Genomic DNA, 15,282 nt, shown 5'->3' with positions numbered 1-15,282 from the left:
CAAATATTGCCAAAAACTGACTTATTTGTGATTTTCTTCAAAATTGTTGTTTTTACCCCAAATCTGTATTTATATTAAGATTTATTGATGTCTTGCCTTCATAAAAATGTATACTTTTATATGTTTTATGTGAATAATTACAAAGTTATTGCACTTTTACTACATGCATGTCTGAGAGTACACAGCCACCTTAATTGAAGCACATCCTGATTTGTAAAATGTTCATTTTTCTTGACTATCTACCTATGTTTAGCCAGTCTAATCATAAAATGAAAACAAAGGGAACCTGTGTCATTTGATGAAATGAATGATGTATCATACAAAGGATTCTGGGAAGGGTAAGACATCTTCTCTGACATGAAACCTTGCTGTACTTTACTAAATAGGATGACAATTGTTCATGGAACATCCACAAAGTACATCAATACATTGTAATTCAAACCTCATGGGCATTCTGTGATTCTAGCATCCTCTATACGGTATAATCCAATAGATATTAAGGAAGAAAGCTATTTCCAAAATTTCAGTTGATTCAGAATCGAACATTGAACTCAGTGCCCCATAGGCTACTGTCTGGGTGTCGACAGCCAGATAATACAACTTGGACGATGTCTTTGTCAAACGATTGAATCTGTAAGAATGGTTATGCACGCAAACATTACATAGGTTTCTGATGGTATAACAATCTCAACTGATGTTGTGGAATAAGTGGAGGGGTGGGACTCATCACAAAATGCCCCTTTAAAACTATTGTACCTGTAATAAGGGATCCAAAATGAGTGTTTATTGCGTTTCGACAGTATTTTTTGTGGGACATGAGAGCACCTCAGACCTATCGAATTGCATTCTGAATACGAAGCATCTCTTTCTGATATCAAATAATTTTCATTTTTTTAAATCACAATATAATACAAATTTTATGACAAATTATAAAAATTTGATATTTTTCAAATTTTGATATATAACAGTCCTCGAAGTAAATTATATAAATCTAATGATATATTCTTAAAGTGTATATAGCAGGGAGGAAAATTTTGACCTTTCATATTGAAGATATGGATTTTTTCCCAAAAGACCTAATTTTTTTTTGGTGTTTTGGGGAAAAAATCCATATCTTCAATAATGAAAGGTCAAAATTTTCAATTGATCGTCGGCTTTTCATCCCACCTACTTACACTTTAAGTATAAATCATCAGATTTATAAAGTTTACTTCAAGTACTGTTAAATATCAAAAATATCAATCTTTAATGATTTGCCATAAAATGTGTATTAAATTGCGAATTTCAAAAAATCAAAATTATTTGATATCAGAATGACATTCTTCGTATTCAGAATGTAATTCGATATGTCTGATGTGCTCTAATGTCCCAAAATAAATACTGTCTAAACGTTCATACCCCAGCCCTTAATTTTTCCAAATTGCATGTTATGTGCTGGTTTATAGACACACTGAAATGGGATAATGCATTTAAAATCTACACTCCCCCTGTGGAAGATTTTGGAAATATCTTCCATAGGGGAAGTATAAATTTTAAATGGAATTAGCACATTAATTCCAATTTAAAACTCACCCTCCCTCTGTGGAAGATTCAGGGTAAATCCGTCTCACAGTGTGTATGAAATTCAAATGGAGCTGCCTAATGTGTTCATCCCATTTGAAATTCATACTCCCCCTGTGGAAGATATTTCCTAAATCTTCCACAGGGGTGTGTAAATGGAGTAAATGGACTTCAACTGGAACTTAACCCCATGTTTATAATGGAAACAAGTCCATAATGGACTATTCTATTTAAAATCCGCACACTGAAATATCTCCCACGGGGGAGTACAAATTTCAAATGGAATTAATATATTAGCAGCTTTCTCAGAGGGTGTATGAAATTCAAATGGAACTGCCTATGTGGTTATTCCATTTGAAATTCATACTCCCCCTGTGGAAGATATTTCCAAAATCTTCCACAGGGGTAGTGTGGAATAGCCCAATGCATATAGTGATTAACAGGGCTATGAATACAGGGGTTTTCCATAATCTTTCACACAGGGAGTATGGTATGTATCTTAAATTGAGTTGCCTGAATTACCTGAATTACTCTGAAATGAGCTGATACTACAACACACTCTTCTAATGGTAAAGTATGCATATCCATCATGGAGGATGAACAATTAATTTCAGAACCATTTCTTGTTTCTGAATTGGAGTTGTTTTAGAACCCAGGTTCTAGATGTTTTTCTTGATTCTATGTTGCACAGAGTCAAAGGAGGCATTTTGAAAATTGAGTTTAATTATTACCTTATACAAACATTAACCTGTACTGAAAACACCAAAGGTTGTGTATACTTAAGTTCTGTGATGTGTATTTTTTAATGTATTTTATTGTTTTTTTACTCCATATTTTTACTCTCAATTTCAAATTTGCCGCCTTTGGCCTCCATGGACTAGATCGTGCCACATATAGAACTCAGGTTCTGGAAGGGTTTTTTTCCGTATATAAGTTATGCAAATCATTTCTGTACATAGCAGTGGATCAACCAATGCATTCTTATATATATTATACATTTATCTAATATTATGATGCATCCATTATCATCATGGAGGATGTACAAGTAATTTTTGAACTATATCTTTTTTCTGTGGGTCTAGTTGTTCTAGATGTCGTTTGAGTTCATTCTGTAATGCTAGTTGTGCAGAGCCTCTCTGGAGAGAACTGTGTCCGGTTAGCACCTGCAAAAAAACAAACAAACAAAAATTGGATAAATGGTTGAAAATGCAAGATGTTACCATGGTTACATGTAATATAATTATTATATTATTATTATTATATAGTTAAAAGTCAATAGCATGGACTTTGCCCATGACAACACCAACATGAAAGTACTAAATTAATTGTAATGTCATGATTTTTTTTCTCCAAGATAAAACACTTCACTAAGGCTAATGGAAATAGATCATTAGTTTCCAAATTGGGCTCCGAAATAAAAGATGTGGTTGCTTTATTATTAGGTAAGATTTTATATTGAGCCACATTAGGACATGCTTTGATTATATCTAAAACCTGTCAGAAATCATGTGAGACTGTTTCAGAACATGCTTTGATTATATCTGAAAGCTGTTAGAAATCATGTGAGACTGATTTACAACATGCTTTGATTTTATCTGAAAGATGTTAGAAATCATGTGAGACTGATTTACAACATGCTTTGATTTTATCTGAAAGATGTTAGAATGTAGAAATCATGTGAGACTGTTTTACAACATGCTTTGATTATATCTGAAAGCTGTTAGAAATCATGTGAGACTGTTTTACAACATGCTTTGATTATCTGAAAGCTGTTAGAAATCATGTGAGACTATTTCAGAACATGCTTTGATTATATCTGAAAGCTGTTAGAAATCATGTGGGACTGTTTCATACAAGTCTTTACAGCATAATTATCAGACTTTTGTAAAACACCAGTTCCTCTTCAAGCAAATCAAGAATATGATGAGGGAATGCTAAATATTTCATTATTAAGCCTATGCAGTATGCTCTTCCCCCTCCCCTGTTAACTTGAAACTGTGTCAAAAGGATAAGAGGGGTTTTATTATTGAGTTTAGTATAGATATTTCAAACATTTTTGAAAAACAAAGTCATGTTATTCAAAATAATGAATACAATTATGGCCCATGAACATTTGATGAGAGCGGGTAATTGGAAACTAATGATTCATTCCCATTAGCCTCATTTATCAAATAGAATACTAATGTAACAAGTGACTAAGGGATTGGATAGGAATTTTTGTACAGTATTTTTTGTGGGACCTGAGAGCACATCAAACACACAAAATTGCATTCTGAATATGAGGAATGTCCTGATGATATCAAATAATTTTGAATTTTTGAAATTCCTGATATAATACAAATTATTTTAAAAAATTGGATGGCTTTTCCTCCCAGCTACATACACTTTACATAAAGTTTATTTCGATCAAAAATATAAAAAATATCAATTTCTAATAATTTGCCATAAAATTTGTTTAATATTGCAAATTAAAAAAAAATCTAAATTATATGATATCAAAAGGACATTCCTTGTATTCAGATTGCAATTTGGTGTGCCTGATGTGCTCTCAGGTCCCACAAAAATACTGTGCAAATGTTGCTATCCGATCCCTTAAGTTATTTGTCACTTGATATTAAAACATTAATTTTAATCATTAGAGTGGATGGATCATGCAATTTTGTGTTCACAAAATCACAAAATGCTAATGTAAAACCTTTGTAAAATTACTTAAAAGTGGAAATTTTCATGCTACATTTATTTTCGTGCTTTGTGCGTTATAAACTGCTACCACAAAAATAACAATGTGCGAATATATTCCTTTTGTGTTCAATGTATGGAAACAAAGAATCACAAATTCAAAAACAAGGGAAACTGTTCAAAATTGGCAAAGCACAAAAAATTAATCACACAAAAAAAATCCACTTTTATAGGATATCTTTGGTCAAAATTGAGCACACACACACCGCACTACACTACACGTAATAACAATTTATTTCTGAATTAGTAGCATTGGTAAGATCACAGTTCAGTGAATTGACATCATCATTATTTGAAATTATTTTGACAGTTTGTTGAAATTTTGATTATTTTGGATCAAAATTCAGCATACCCACAGCACAGATATGTTACATTTAATCAGTAAATTAAGTGCACAAAATATATAATAATATCAATTCACTGATAACGGAATAAATACTTCAACATGTTTATTTCCGTACCTTGTTAAAGTATATGAGGCATTGCTTACAATATAAATCACTACAATGCATTTACAAGAATATTTTATTTATTTATTTATTTATTTATTTATTTATTTATTTATTTATTTATTTATTTATTTATTTATTTATTTATTTATTTATTTATTTATTTATTTATTTATTTATTTATTTATTTATTTATTTATTTATTTATTTATTTATTTATTTATTTATTATTTATTTATTATTTAACCTGGGTGGACCTTTCAATGCACTAGCATTGTTCTCCCAAGGTGCCCATGTTAATAAACATGTTGGACCGAAATAGATTTGTGTTATTTTTTTCATATATTTGGTATACAATTGTAAAATATATTGCCTGTTTGTAAGCCCGACAAACCTTATAAACATTGTTAACCATCTTATTTTGTGATGAATTTTTTTAATGTTATATATGGCAAATTATTTTTTTTTTAAATTACAGACCGACCAAATCTCAGTATTTCACAATATCTCCCAGTATGACTTGGTGGTATAACATATTTACCAAGAAATACCAGCATTTCGCACCATGTTAATTAGTCCAAACATTAGCATTTCAGGCATTTATCAAAGCAAAATTTTAATTAAATACAATCTTCATCTGTGGTGTTATCCTTTTTAAAGACATTTCTTGTTTAAGCCTAACTTCAATGACTGGGCATCTTTACTTTCCATTTTGGCAAAATGGATCAATTTTATAGAACACCTTAGATTGTTGTCACACTTGGGAGTAACAAATAAGGACGGATGCAACTCTGACATTTTTGACATGCTTTATGTTTCTGCTGTTATGACAGCTACTGTGTTTTCCATTCTCAGGAGGCGGTGATCCCTTTTCCCCAATCAACAGCAAATGTTTTCATTGCAACGAACATTCACCATTTAGATAGAATATGCTGTGTGAAAAGACATTTGTATCTTCTCTGATAACAATCTTAATGCTCTGCATGCTTGCTACTCTAGGCTTCAACATAAAAAGTTCAAGTTTTCAGATATTTTCTCAAAATATCAAGAGTTACTGTAAGCAACACTGACTGAACCAACACTCAGCTTGTTTGTAGGCTTACTTGTTTTAATGCATTTTTCATGCTGATTCCAAATATGGTCATGAAAATTTATAATTCTGAAATTTTTGAATTTTTAAAGAAACTTGTCTGCAGTCAACACCCACACAGAGAAGGATAAGTCAACAGAGATGAATAACACTTGCAAATGCTAAACGTTTAGCATATCAGGTGTAGATGACATAGATTTTATGACCACAATTTATGTTCTCTCAGGAAGCTATGTTAACTATCTGTCTAAAGCGGACAGCAGACTTACTTTCTTCCCAGAATGCAAGATTGCATTACGAAAGACAAAACCAGTCAGTGCAATTGGGGGGGGGGGGATCCAACAAAACCTGCAAGTGGGCCCTTGTCACCGCCATAGAACCCAAGCAGCAGCTGCTAAGATATCCTAAATTTTAGACATCACCATTGGTTCATAACGCAAATACAAAACTTTGTCAAGTAATTCTAAACTCTAATATTGCAAGGGCAGTGCAACAATTTTTTTAATGGAGGGGCCACTTTTTAGACCATTCAAGAGAAGTGGTAGGTGTGGGGAATGCACTTGTCACCCTTGTATATGCAGGGAGTGTCCAAGGTGGAAGTGCTCCATCAGAAGTTCTGAATTTGAAATTTCTGCATGTCCCTCCCTTTAAACCCATAATATACAATTTCAGTCAAATTTTAATTTTGTTATCCTTTGCCAAATATTATGAAGTAATATCAGTAACAAACTGTCAGGGACATTTATTTTGTTATTTTAAGCCAACTGAGGTAAAATTGAAGAAAACTGCTCAGTCACTTAATTGTGGTGTTCTATGAGTGATTTAATTTCTTAATTAAAACTTTGATTAATAATTGCTCTGTTATCCTACAAGTACAATGAAATTGGCTAAATCCAATTAGGTGTACTTGTAAGTTGACATGTAAACATTGCAAATATATATTTGCCAAAAAAATCCAGTTTGAAAAAAGTTGACCCAATTCATTTTAAAAGATTGTACATACATTCTAAACCAGACTGTAAATGGTATCACATTTCAGAGATCTGATGACTTAACATACTGTTCTAAAGCTTCCTTCAATATGAGTATCTTGTGACAATCTAAACAGGCTATAGAAAAACACTTCACTGCAAACATATGAACATATGAATATGTGCTCCAACACAATATCATGCCATCTGCCACAAAACTAAAACAGAGGTTTACCAAAAGATATTCCATGAAGAGATGGCAGCTTTACATAAACATTTTAGTTCAGCTTGGGTATAAACTAAAAATGATGTCAACTGAGGTTAAGCACATTGGCCATAGAAACTGTCTCTTAATCTTAAGCTAATTGAATATTCCAAACAAAATTAAAGCTCAGTTCATGTGCAATTGGGCATCAGGAAACATCAGAAAAATGTTTAATGCATCCAAGAACACATTTGTCTAGTTAAAGCTCAATAAAGTAATGCCTGAAGATATCAGAGACCTTGCAGGAGCATACCAGGGCCAATGAGGCAAGGGGAGAAAGTGTTTCAAATTATATCACTTTTTGATCTACTACTAAAATTACTTTACCAGGACAAAAAAGCATGCAAAATTTTGTCATTTTAAAACTAAAAATGGGTCAAAATTAAGACAATTATGGCCTAAATGGAAGATGCCATAAACCTTTTTGTCAGTTTTGTCACAGTATTTTGAGCCAGGGAGGCAACTTGCCCCCTCTGCCTCCCAGTTTGTATGCCTCTGACACCTTATTGGCTGTTTTGAAGATATAAATAGGAAATCATTTGAAAAAAAAAGTATTACATTTACAATTTGCCACAAACAATAGTGTTAATTATGTGATTTTACTCTGCTGAATTTACCATACATTTTGCTAAGATAAAGTCTAAATTTCAAGTTTTGTTTTTCTAGTTACAAGTAATTTATTTTATCAAAACCTAACATAGCCCCATTGAAATGTCTACCAAATTGAACATTTTGAAAAATTGCCCTGCCTACGTGCACATTGAGTTGTTTGCTTCAACCATGCTTCAACCATCTTGCATTGCACTCTTGACAAAAATGTAGTGTGAGATTATCCATAAAAGTTAATGGGGCTTTGCAAATGACACTATAAATACACTTTTTATGTCAAGTGTAATTACCATTTCTTGGGGAGTTGACTGGTAAGTAGATTGTTAGCTAAGTAATAACCTTATTGCTTACATGGTTTATGTGGGTGTGAAGATAATCAGGTAAGCTAGGCATGATGTTTTTCATGTGTTCCAAGTGCTCACAAGAAACTCCCCAGGATTCATTTTGTTTTTGTGTAATTCCCAATTAAATCAATAAAGATGAATTGACAATAAAACAAACCAAATAGAAGACACAAAAATAGAAGTAGATAGTTGATGCAGTAGTGTGATCAGCAGAATAGTAGGAAGTTGGTACTATATAAATTATACTTGATGAAGTAGTGTGCTATCAGCTGTAGATAGTGGATGAAGTAGTGTGCTATCAGCAGAAGATAGTGGATGAAGTATGCTATCAGCTGTAGATAGTGGATGAAGTAGTGTGCTATCAGCAGTTGATAGTTGATGAAGTAGTGTGCTATCAGCAGTTGATAGTTGATGAAGTAGTGTGCTATCAGCAGACGATAGTGGATGAAATAGGATGCTATCAGCAGTAGATAGTTGATAATGTAGTGTGCTATCATCAGTAGAAGATAGTTGATGAAGTAGTGTGCTATCAGCAGTTGATAGTTGATGAAGTAGTGTGCTATCAGCAGTTGATAGTTGATGAAGTAGTATGCTATCAGCAGTAGATAGTTGATGAAGTAGTGTGCTATCAGCAGTAGATATTTGATGAAGTAGTGTGCTTTCAGCAGTTGATAGTTGATGAAGTAGTGTGTTATCAGCAGTTGATAGTTGATGAAGTAGTATGCTATCGGCAGTAGATAGTGGATGAAGTAGTGTGCTATCAGCAGTAGATAGTTGATAATGTAGTGTGCTATCAGTAGAAGATAGTGGATGAAGTAGGATGCTATCAGCAGTAGATAGTTGATAATGTAGTGTGCTATCAGCAGTTGATAGTTGATGAAGTAGTGTCCTATCAGCAGTAGATAGTGGATGAAGTAGTGTGCTATCAGCAGTTGATAGTTGATGAAGTAGTGTCCTATCAGCAGTAGATAGTGGATGAAGTAGACAACTGATGAAGTATGGCGCTATTAGTACCAAATACTTGATGAAGTAGGGTGCTTTCAGCCGTAGATATAGTTGATGAAGTAGTGTGCTATAAGCAGTAGATAGTTGATAAAGTAGTGTACTATTAGCAGTAGATAGTTGATAAAGTAGTTTACTATTAGCAGTAGATACATGGTGAAGTAGTGTATGAGTAGATACTTGATAAAGTAGTGTACTACCATAAATGCTTGCCTAATGGCACACCTGTGTTCCTTTGCCTTGGAGTAAATTTCATGTACATAATAGAGAGCTCCCTCCTCTAAAAATCCCAACAAGAATTAAGGGTTTGTGCCCTGATTTGCTGGTGGGATTTTTATGGGAGGGCACTTTTCATTTCATTTCATTTCATATTTATTGAAAATAACATCGTGGCAAATAGCCAAATTGTGTTACTTTTTACTTTTTACAATCTTAAAACATCAAAATTATTTTCTATTATTACACATAAAAGTTATTAAAATACATAGTACAAGAAATAAGCATAAGAAAAACATATAATATTATATTGCACATACCGTATTTGACGAAATACGGTAATTATATAATATGCACACACACCAAATCACTCATATTCACACTCATACCCATACCATAAAAATTATCACATCAAAATAATTAAATTGCATCAAATTGTTAAAACTGCATCATTGGGTGAAACAAAACGTCAATTTTTAAGCATTAAGTAAGTTGATGAAGTGTGGAATTGGATTCTAATAACTTGACAAGGAAAAGATTTTTTTGAGATGTCTTAAAATATTATGCATGGTTAGAAAAATTGAAAGGTTTCCTTCAGAAAACTCTGTTTTACTTGGAATACATATTAATACTAAATAAGACAGATTGCTATTAAGTCTCAAAAACATGATGGATGGTTAGAAAATCAAAAGGTCTTCTTCAGACAATGCTGTTTTACTTGGAATACATATTATACTAAATGAGATTATTTGCTACTAGTATTCAGAATATCTTAAAGGGGCATTTTGTGATCCACATCATCATTCCCCACTTTTCTCAAAAAAAAGTTGATATTTTTATACCACTGGAAACCTCTTGCTAAGCAATGTTTATATACAAAAACATTCTTGCAGAATAATTTGTTTAGCAAAAATATTGTGAAATGTGAATTACATTCTGGTTCACCAAAACAAAATTACAATACATAAACATGCATAACTTGCAAATCCAAAATCGAAATCAACTGAAATTTTGGAAATAAGCTTTTTTCGTGGATATAATTTTTTATACTGAAAATGTTATTTAAAAAAAGAGTATGCTAGGATCACAGAATATTCCTTTAATAGAGTACCTTTTGATCAAAATTAATAGTTTGCAATGCAAAATGGGAGGCCAAATTAATGGTTCAAAAAGGTCTCAAAAAGAGACAGGTCTCAAAAACAAACAAAGGTCTCAAAAACATGATCAAAAGGTTTCCTTCAGGAAAAGGTCTTTCAATGTAGTACTTTTATTCATCAAGTTATTACAACAAGAGTGTTAAAGTACATTTTACATTTAAGACTGTGGTTACATAAAACAAAGGTCACACCAAAAAGGTATCATAAAAAGCTCTCAAAGTTCAAAAATGCTGCAACAAATTGGGCAAGTGTTGAGTTGAGCAAAAATAATATAACATTTGGTAATGACCTGCATGATTATTTTTAAATGCTTATTCTCAACATCTCCTTCGAATAATAGGCTACATGTACATACGAGGGGGTATCAAAAAGTTTTAGAAATCGCCCAGAAGTGAAAGAGCTATATCAATGAAATTTTGTCAGTGCAATCACTGGTCCTTATGTACACTATGATGCAAAAATGGTCTCATAAGAATGTTTACTTTTTTACAGGCGCTAGATGTCAGTACCTGCCTATGTAACCGCATAACCAGCAAAATGGAGAAAATTGAGGCATGTAGCATGATTAAGTTCCATTTTAAGGGTTACAGTGCCAAAAAAATCTGTGATGAAATAAAAATTCATTTTCCAAAAAGCAACAGCGACAATATCACAATCACCACCGAAAATAACTTTCATTTCATCATCGATTTTCTAGGCACTGCAACCCTTCAAATGCAGGATCTTAATAACGCTGCTTGCCTCAATTTTCTCAATCTTGCAGTTTATGCGCAGTAACTGGGGCAGCAAGTTATTAGCATCTAGCGTCGCCTGTAAAAAAAGTAAACATACTTATGAGACCATTTTTGCACCATAGTGTACATAAGGACCAGTGATTGCACTGACAAAATTTCATTGCTATAGCTCTTTCACTTCTGGGCGATTTCTAAAACTTTTTGATACCCCCTCGTAGGCCTTGAGGCTCTGCAAAAACAAAAAAAATCTTTTGGTCTGCAAGTAAACATGTTCAAAAGTTCTTGTACAATGTAAACTAAGCTATTGAAGTAGTATGCTATAAGCAGTAGATATAGTTGATGAAGTAGTGTGCTATCAGCAGTAGATAGTTGATGAAGTAGTGTGCTATCAGCAGTAGATAGATGATGAAGTAGTGTGCTATCAGCAGTAGATAGTTGATGAAGTAATGTGCTATCATCAGTAGATAGTTGATGAAGTAGTGTGCTATCAGCAGTAGATAGTTGATGAAGTAATGTGCTATCAGCAGTAGATAGTTGATGAAGTAGTGTGCTATCAGCAGTAGATAGTTGATGAAGTAATGTACTATCAGCAGTAGTTGATGAAGTAGTGTGCTATCAGCAGTAGATAGTTGATGAAGTATTGTGCTATCAGCCCTAGAATACAATAAACTTGTTTTATAATATTAAAAAAATACATGTTTGTACAGCTGCCTCTATCAGTAATATATAGTTGCTCAAACTCAAACTAATGTTTTTTTGTGAAGTGTGTCTGCCTTATGTCTCTTTCATCAAAAACACACTCATTTAGAGGTATATATGTTAGTAGATGGAATTCAACACTATATAATTTACAGAATGTCTACGGTACTCCTCATCTTAAATACAATTTTGTTGAAGGTAATAAAGTTATCAAGTGAAAGTCGTTCCTCACCCGACTTGAATCAATTTATCTCAGCACTATGCAGCGGTAACATGTTATTTGAGAAGCCTTTATATTGTATCTGTATCACCTTCCAGCAATGATCACTTTGCATTCAATCAATTTGCAGCATTCACACTATATGGCAATAACCTGCAAAGCAACCTGCTTATTCCATAGCGGTTATGATGCTGACTTCAGTCTTATTATAGCAACACATTGTTTAACAAAGCCCTGTGAACCAAGAAATATGTCTATAGCTAAGGTAAATTGAGTTCAAAGCCTTCAAGGTGTGTTATGTCTCTGAATAGAAAATGATGTGTGTAATATATATTCCTCTTCCTAACTTATAACGTCCTCATCCAAACTGTGAATGCTCAAATCCCTGAGATTTTCAAACAAAATATTTTATATTGTACCACCAAATGTGCACCACCATACAAATGTAAATAAGTGTAAACTGCTATCCACGGAGTCTACTGCTCAGCGACATACCATGCCAAATTCGACAACATCATTTGTATTATAATTATGAAAGAACAGAAGTAATCAGGAAGAAACATTTAGGGATTCAATCATGTTTCACCGTTGTTCATCACCGTTTAACAACGATGCGGCGCGTCGTCTGCGTGGTTTACTTGCGAGGGCAGCTTTAGCTGCCCGAGCCAAGTAAACCACGCAGACGCTACCGGACGCGAAGTTGTTAAACGATGATGAACAACGGTGAAACATGATTGAATCCTTTCAACAACGAAAGAAGCTAAAGATCGTATAATTCACGATTATTTCACGAGGAAATGTCAGTTAATCATTGTCACTAAGCTTTACAAAACTTCGATGATTTCTCTGTTAATACCATCATAAACTACAGAATAAAACGGCAAAATTTAGCCGCTATCTGTAAATACTGAATTCAACTTGTAAACTTGCATACGCACAAAGGTTCCAGGCATGACGAATTTTACGCGCTCTTGCGTAACGCGTAGTCTCGCTTCGCGTTCACGTATACGCTTCAGTAAAAGTGTGGATTCATCACGGTTTAACAACGGTTGGCTCCTGTACAAAGGTATAGGAGGAGTTGTTGAATTAGGGATTCAATCATGTTTCACCGTTGTTCATCACCGTTTAACAGCGATGCGGCGCGTCGTCTGCGTGGTTTACTTGGCGAGGGCAGCTTTAGCTGCCCGGCGGGCTTTCACGCAGACGCTGCCGACGCGAAGTTGTTAAACGGTGATGAACAACGATGAAACATGATTGAATCCTTTCAACAACGAAAAGAAGCTAAAGATCGTATAATTCACGATTATTTCACGAGGAAATGTTAGTTAATCATTGTCACTAAGCCTTACAAAAACTTCAATGATTTCTCTGTTAAATTCAGCAATAAAACGGCAAAGGTTAGCCGTTACTTGAAAATTACTGAATTCAACTTGTAAGCTTGCATACGCACAAAGGTTCCAGGCATGACGAATTTTACGCGCTCTCGCGTAACGTGTAGTCTCGCTTCGCGTTCACAGTATACGCTACAGTAAAAGTGTGGATTCATCACGGTTTAACAACGGTTGGCTCCTGTACAAAGGTATAGGAGGAGTTGTTGAATTAGGGATTCAATCATGTTTCACCGTTGTTCATCACCGATTAACAACGATGCGTCCGCGTCGTCTGAGTGGTTTACTTGGCGAGGGCAGCTTTAGCTGCCCGAGCGAAGTAAACTACGCAGACGCCGCTGACGCGAAGTTGTTAATCGGTGATGAACAACGGTGAAACATGATTGAATCCTTTCAACAACGAAAAGAAGCTAAAGATCGTATAATTCACGATTATTTCACGAGGAAATGTTAGTTAATCATTGTCACTAAGCCTTACAAAAACTTCAATGATTTCTCTGTTAAATTCAGCAATAAAACGGCAAAGGTTAGCCGTTACTTGAAAATTACTGAATTCAACTTGTAAGCTTGCATATGCACAAAGGTTCCAGGCATGACGAATTTTACGCGCTCTCGCGTAACGTGTAGTCTCGCTTCGCGTTCAGCGTATACGCTACAGTAAAAGTGTGGATTCATCACGGATTAACAACGGTTGGCTCCTGTACAAAGGTATAGGAGGAGTTGTTGAATTAGGGATTCAATCATGTTTCACCGTTGTTCATCACCGATTAACAGCGATGCGTCATCGTCGTCTGAGTGGTTTACTTGCCGCGAGGGCAGCTTTAGCTGCCCGAGCTCAAGCAAACCACGCAGACGCTGCTGACGCGAAAGTTGTTAATCGGTGATGAACAACGGTGAAACATGATTGAATCCTTTCAACAACGAAAAGAAGCTAAAGATCGTATAATTCACGATTATTTTACGAGGAATGTCAGTCAATCATTGCCACTCAGCCTTACAAAAACTTCGATGATTTCTCTTTTGATATCAGCAATAAAACTACAGAATAAAACGGCAATGTTTAGCCGCTACCTGAAAAATACTGAATTCAACTTGTAAGCTGGCATACGCACAAAGGTTCCAGGCATGACGAATTTTACGGCGCTTCGCGTAACGCCAGTAGTCTCGCTAGCGTTACGATATCGCTTCAGTACTAAAGTGTGGGTTCATCACGGATTAACAACGGTTGGCTCCTGTACAAAGGTATAGGAAGAGTTGTTGAATCTCTTTTTAATGTCCAATTTTTGATGAAGTAGTGTGCTATCAGCAGTAGATAATTGATAGTTGATAAAGTATGTGCTATCAGCAGTAGATATTTGATGAAGTAGTGTGCTATCAGCAGTAGGTAGTTGATTAAGTAATGTGCTATCAGCAGTAGATAGTCGATGAAGTAATGTACTATCAGCAGTAGTTGATGAAGTATTGTGCTATCAGCCCTAGAATACAATAAACTTGTTTTACAATATTTAAAAAAATACATGTTTGTACAGCTGCCTCTATCAGTAATATATAGTTGCTCAAACTCCAACTAATGTGTTTTTTTGTGAAGTGTGACTGCCTTTTGCCTCTTTCATCAAAACTTACTCATTTAGAGGTATATTATGTTTGTAGATGGAATTCAACACTATATAATTTACAGAATGTCTACGGTACTCCTCATCTTAAATACAATTTTGTTGAAGGTAATAAAGTTATCAAGTGAAAGTTGCTCATCACCCGACTTGAATCAATTTATCTCAGCACTATGCAGCGGTAACATGTTATTTGAGAAGCCTTTATATTGTATCTGTATCACCTTCC

General features: G+C 34.2%; 1 protein-coding gene across 1 annotated transcript in view; it reads right to left on the bottom strand.

Moving 5' to 3' along the window:
* Positions 1–2,572: 2,572 nt before the first annotated feature.
* LOC140144560 (uncharacterized) overlaps positions 2,573–15,282 on the bottom strand; it is a 46,605-nt gene continuing 33,895 nt past the window's right edge. The window contains exon 3 of the mRNA XM_072166377.1: positions 2,573–2,723. Coding sequence (XP_072022478.1) covers positions 2,589–2,723 — 135 coding nt within the window. The 3' untranslated portion in view covers positions 2,573–2,588. The remainder of the gene's footprint in view (positions 2,724–15,282) is intronic.

Source organism: Amphiura filiformis, unplaced genomic scaffold, assembly GCF_039555335.1.
Source record: "Amphiura filiformis unplaced genomic scaffold, Afil_fr2py scaffold_63, whole genome shotgun sequence".
NCBI classification, from domain to species: Eukaryota; Metazoa; Echinodermata; class Ophiuroidea; order Amphilepidida; family Amphiuridae; genus Amphiura; species Amphiura filiformis.
This window is presented reverse-complemented; position numbering and strand designations above follow the sequence as displayed.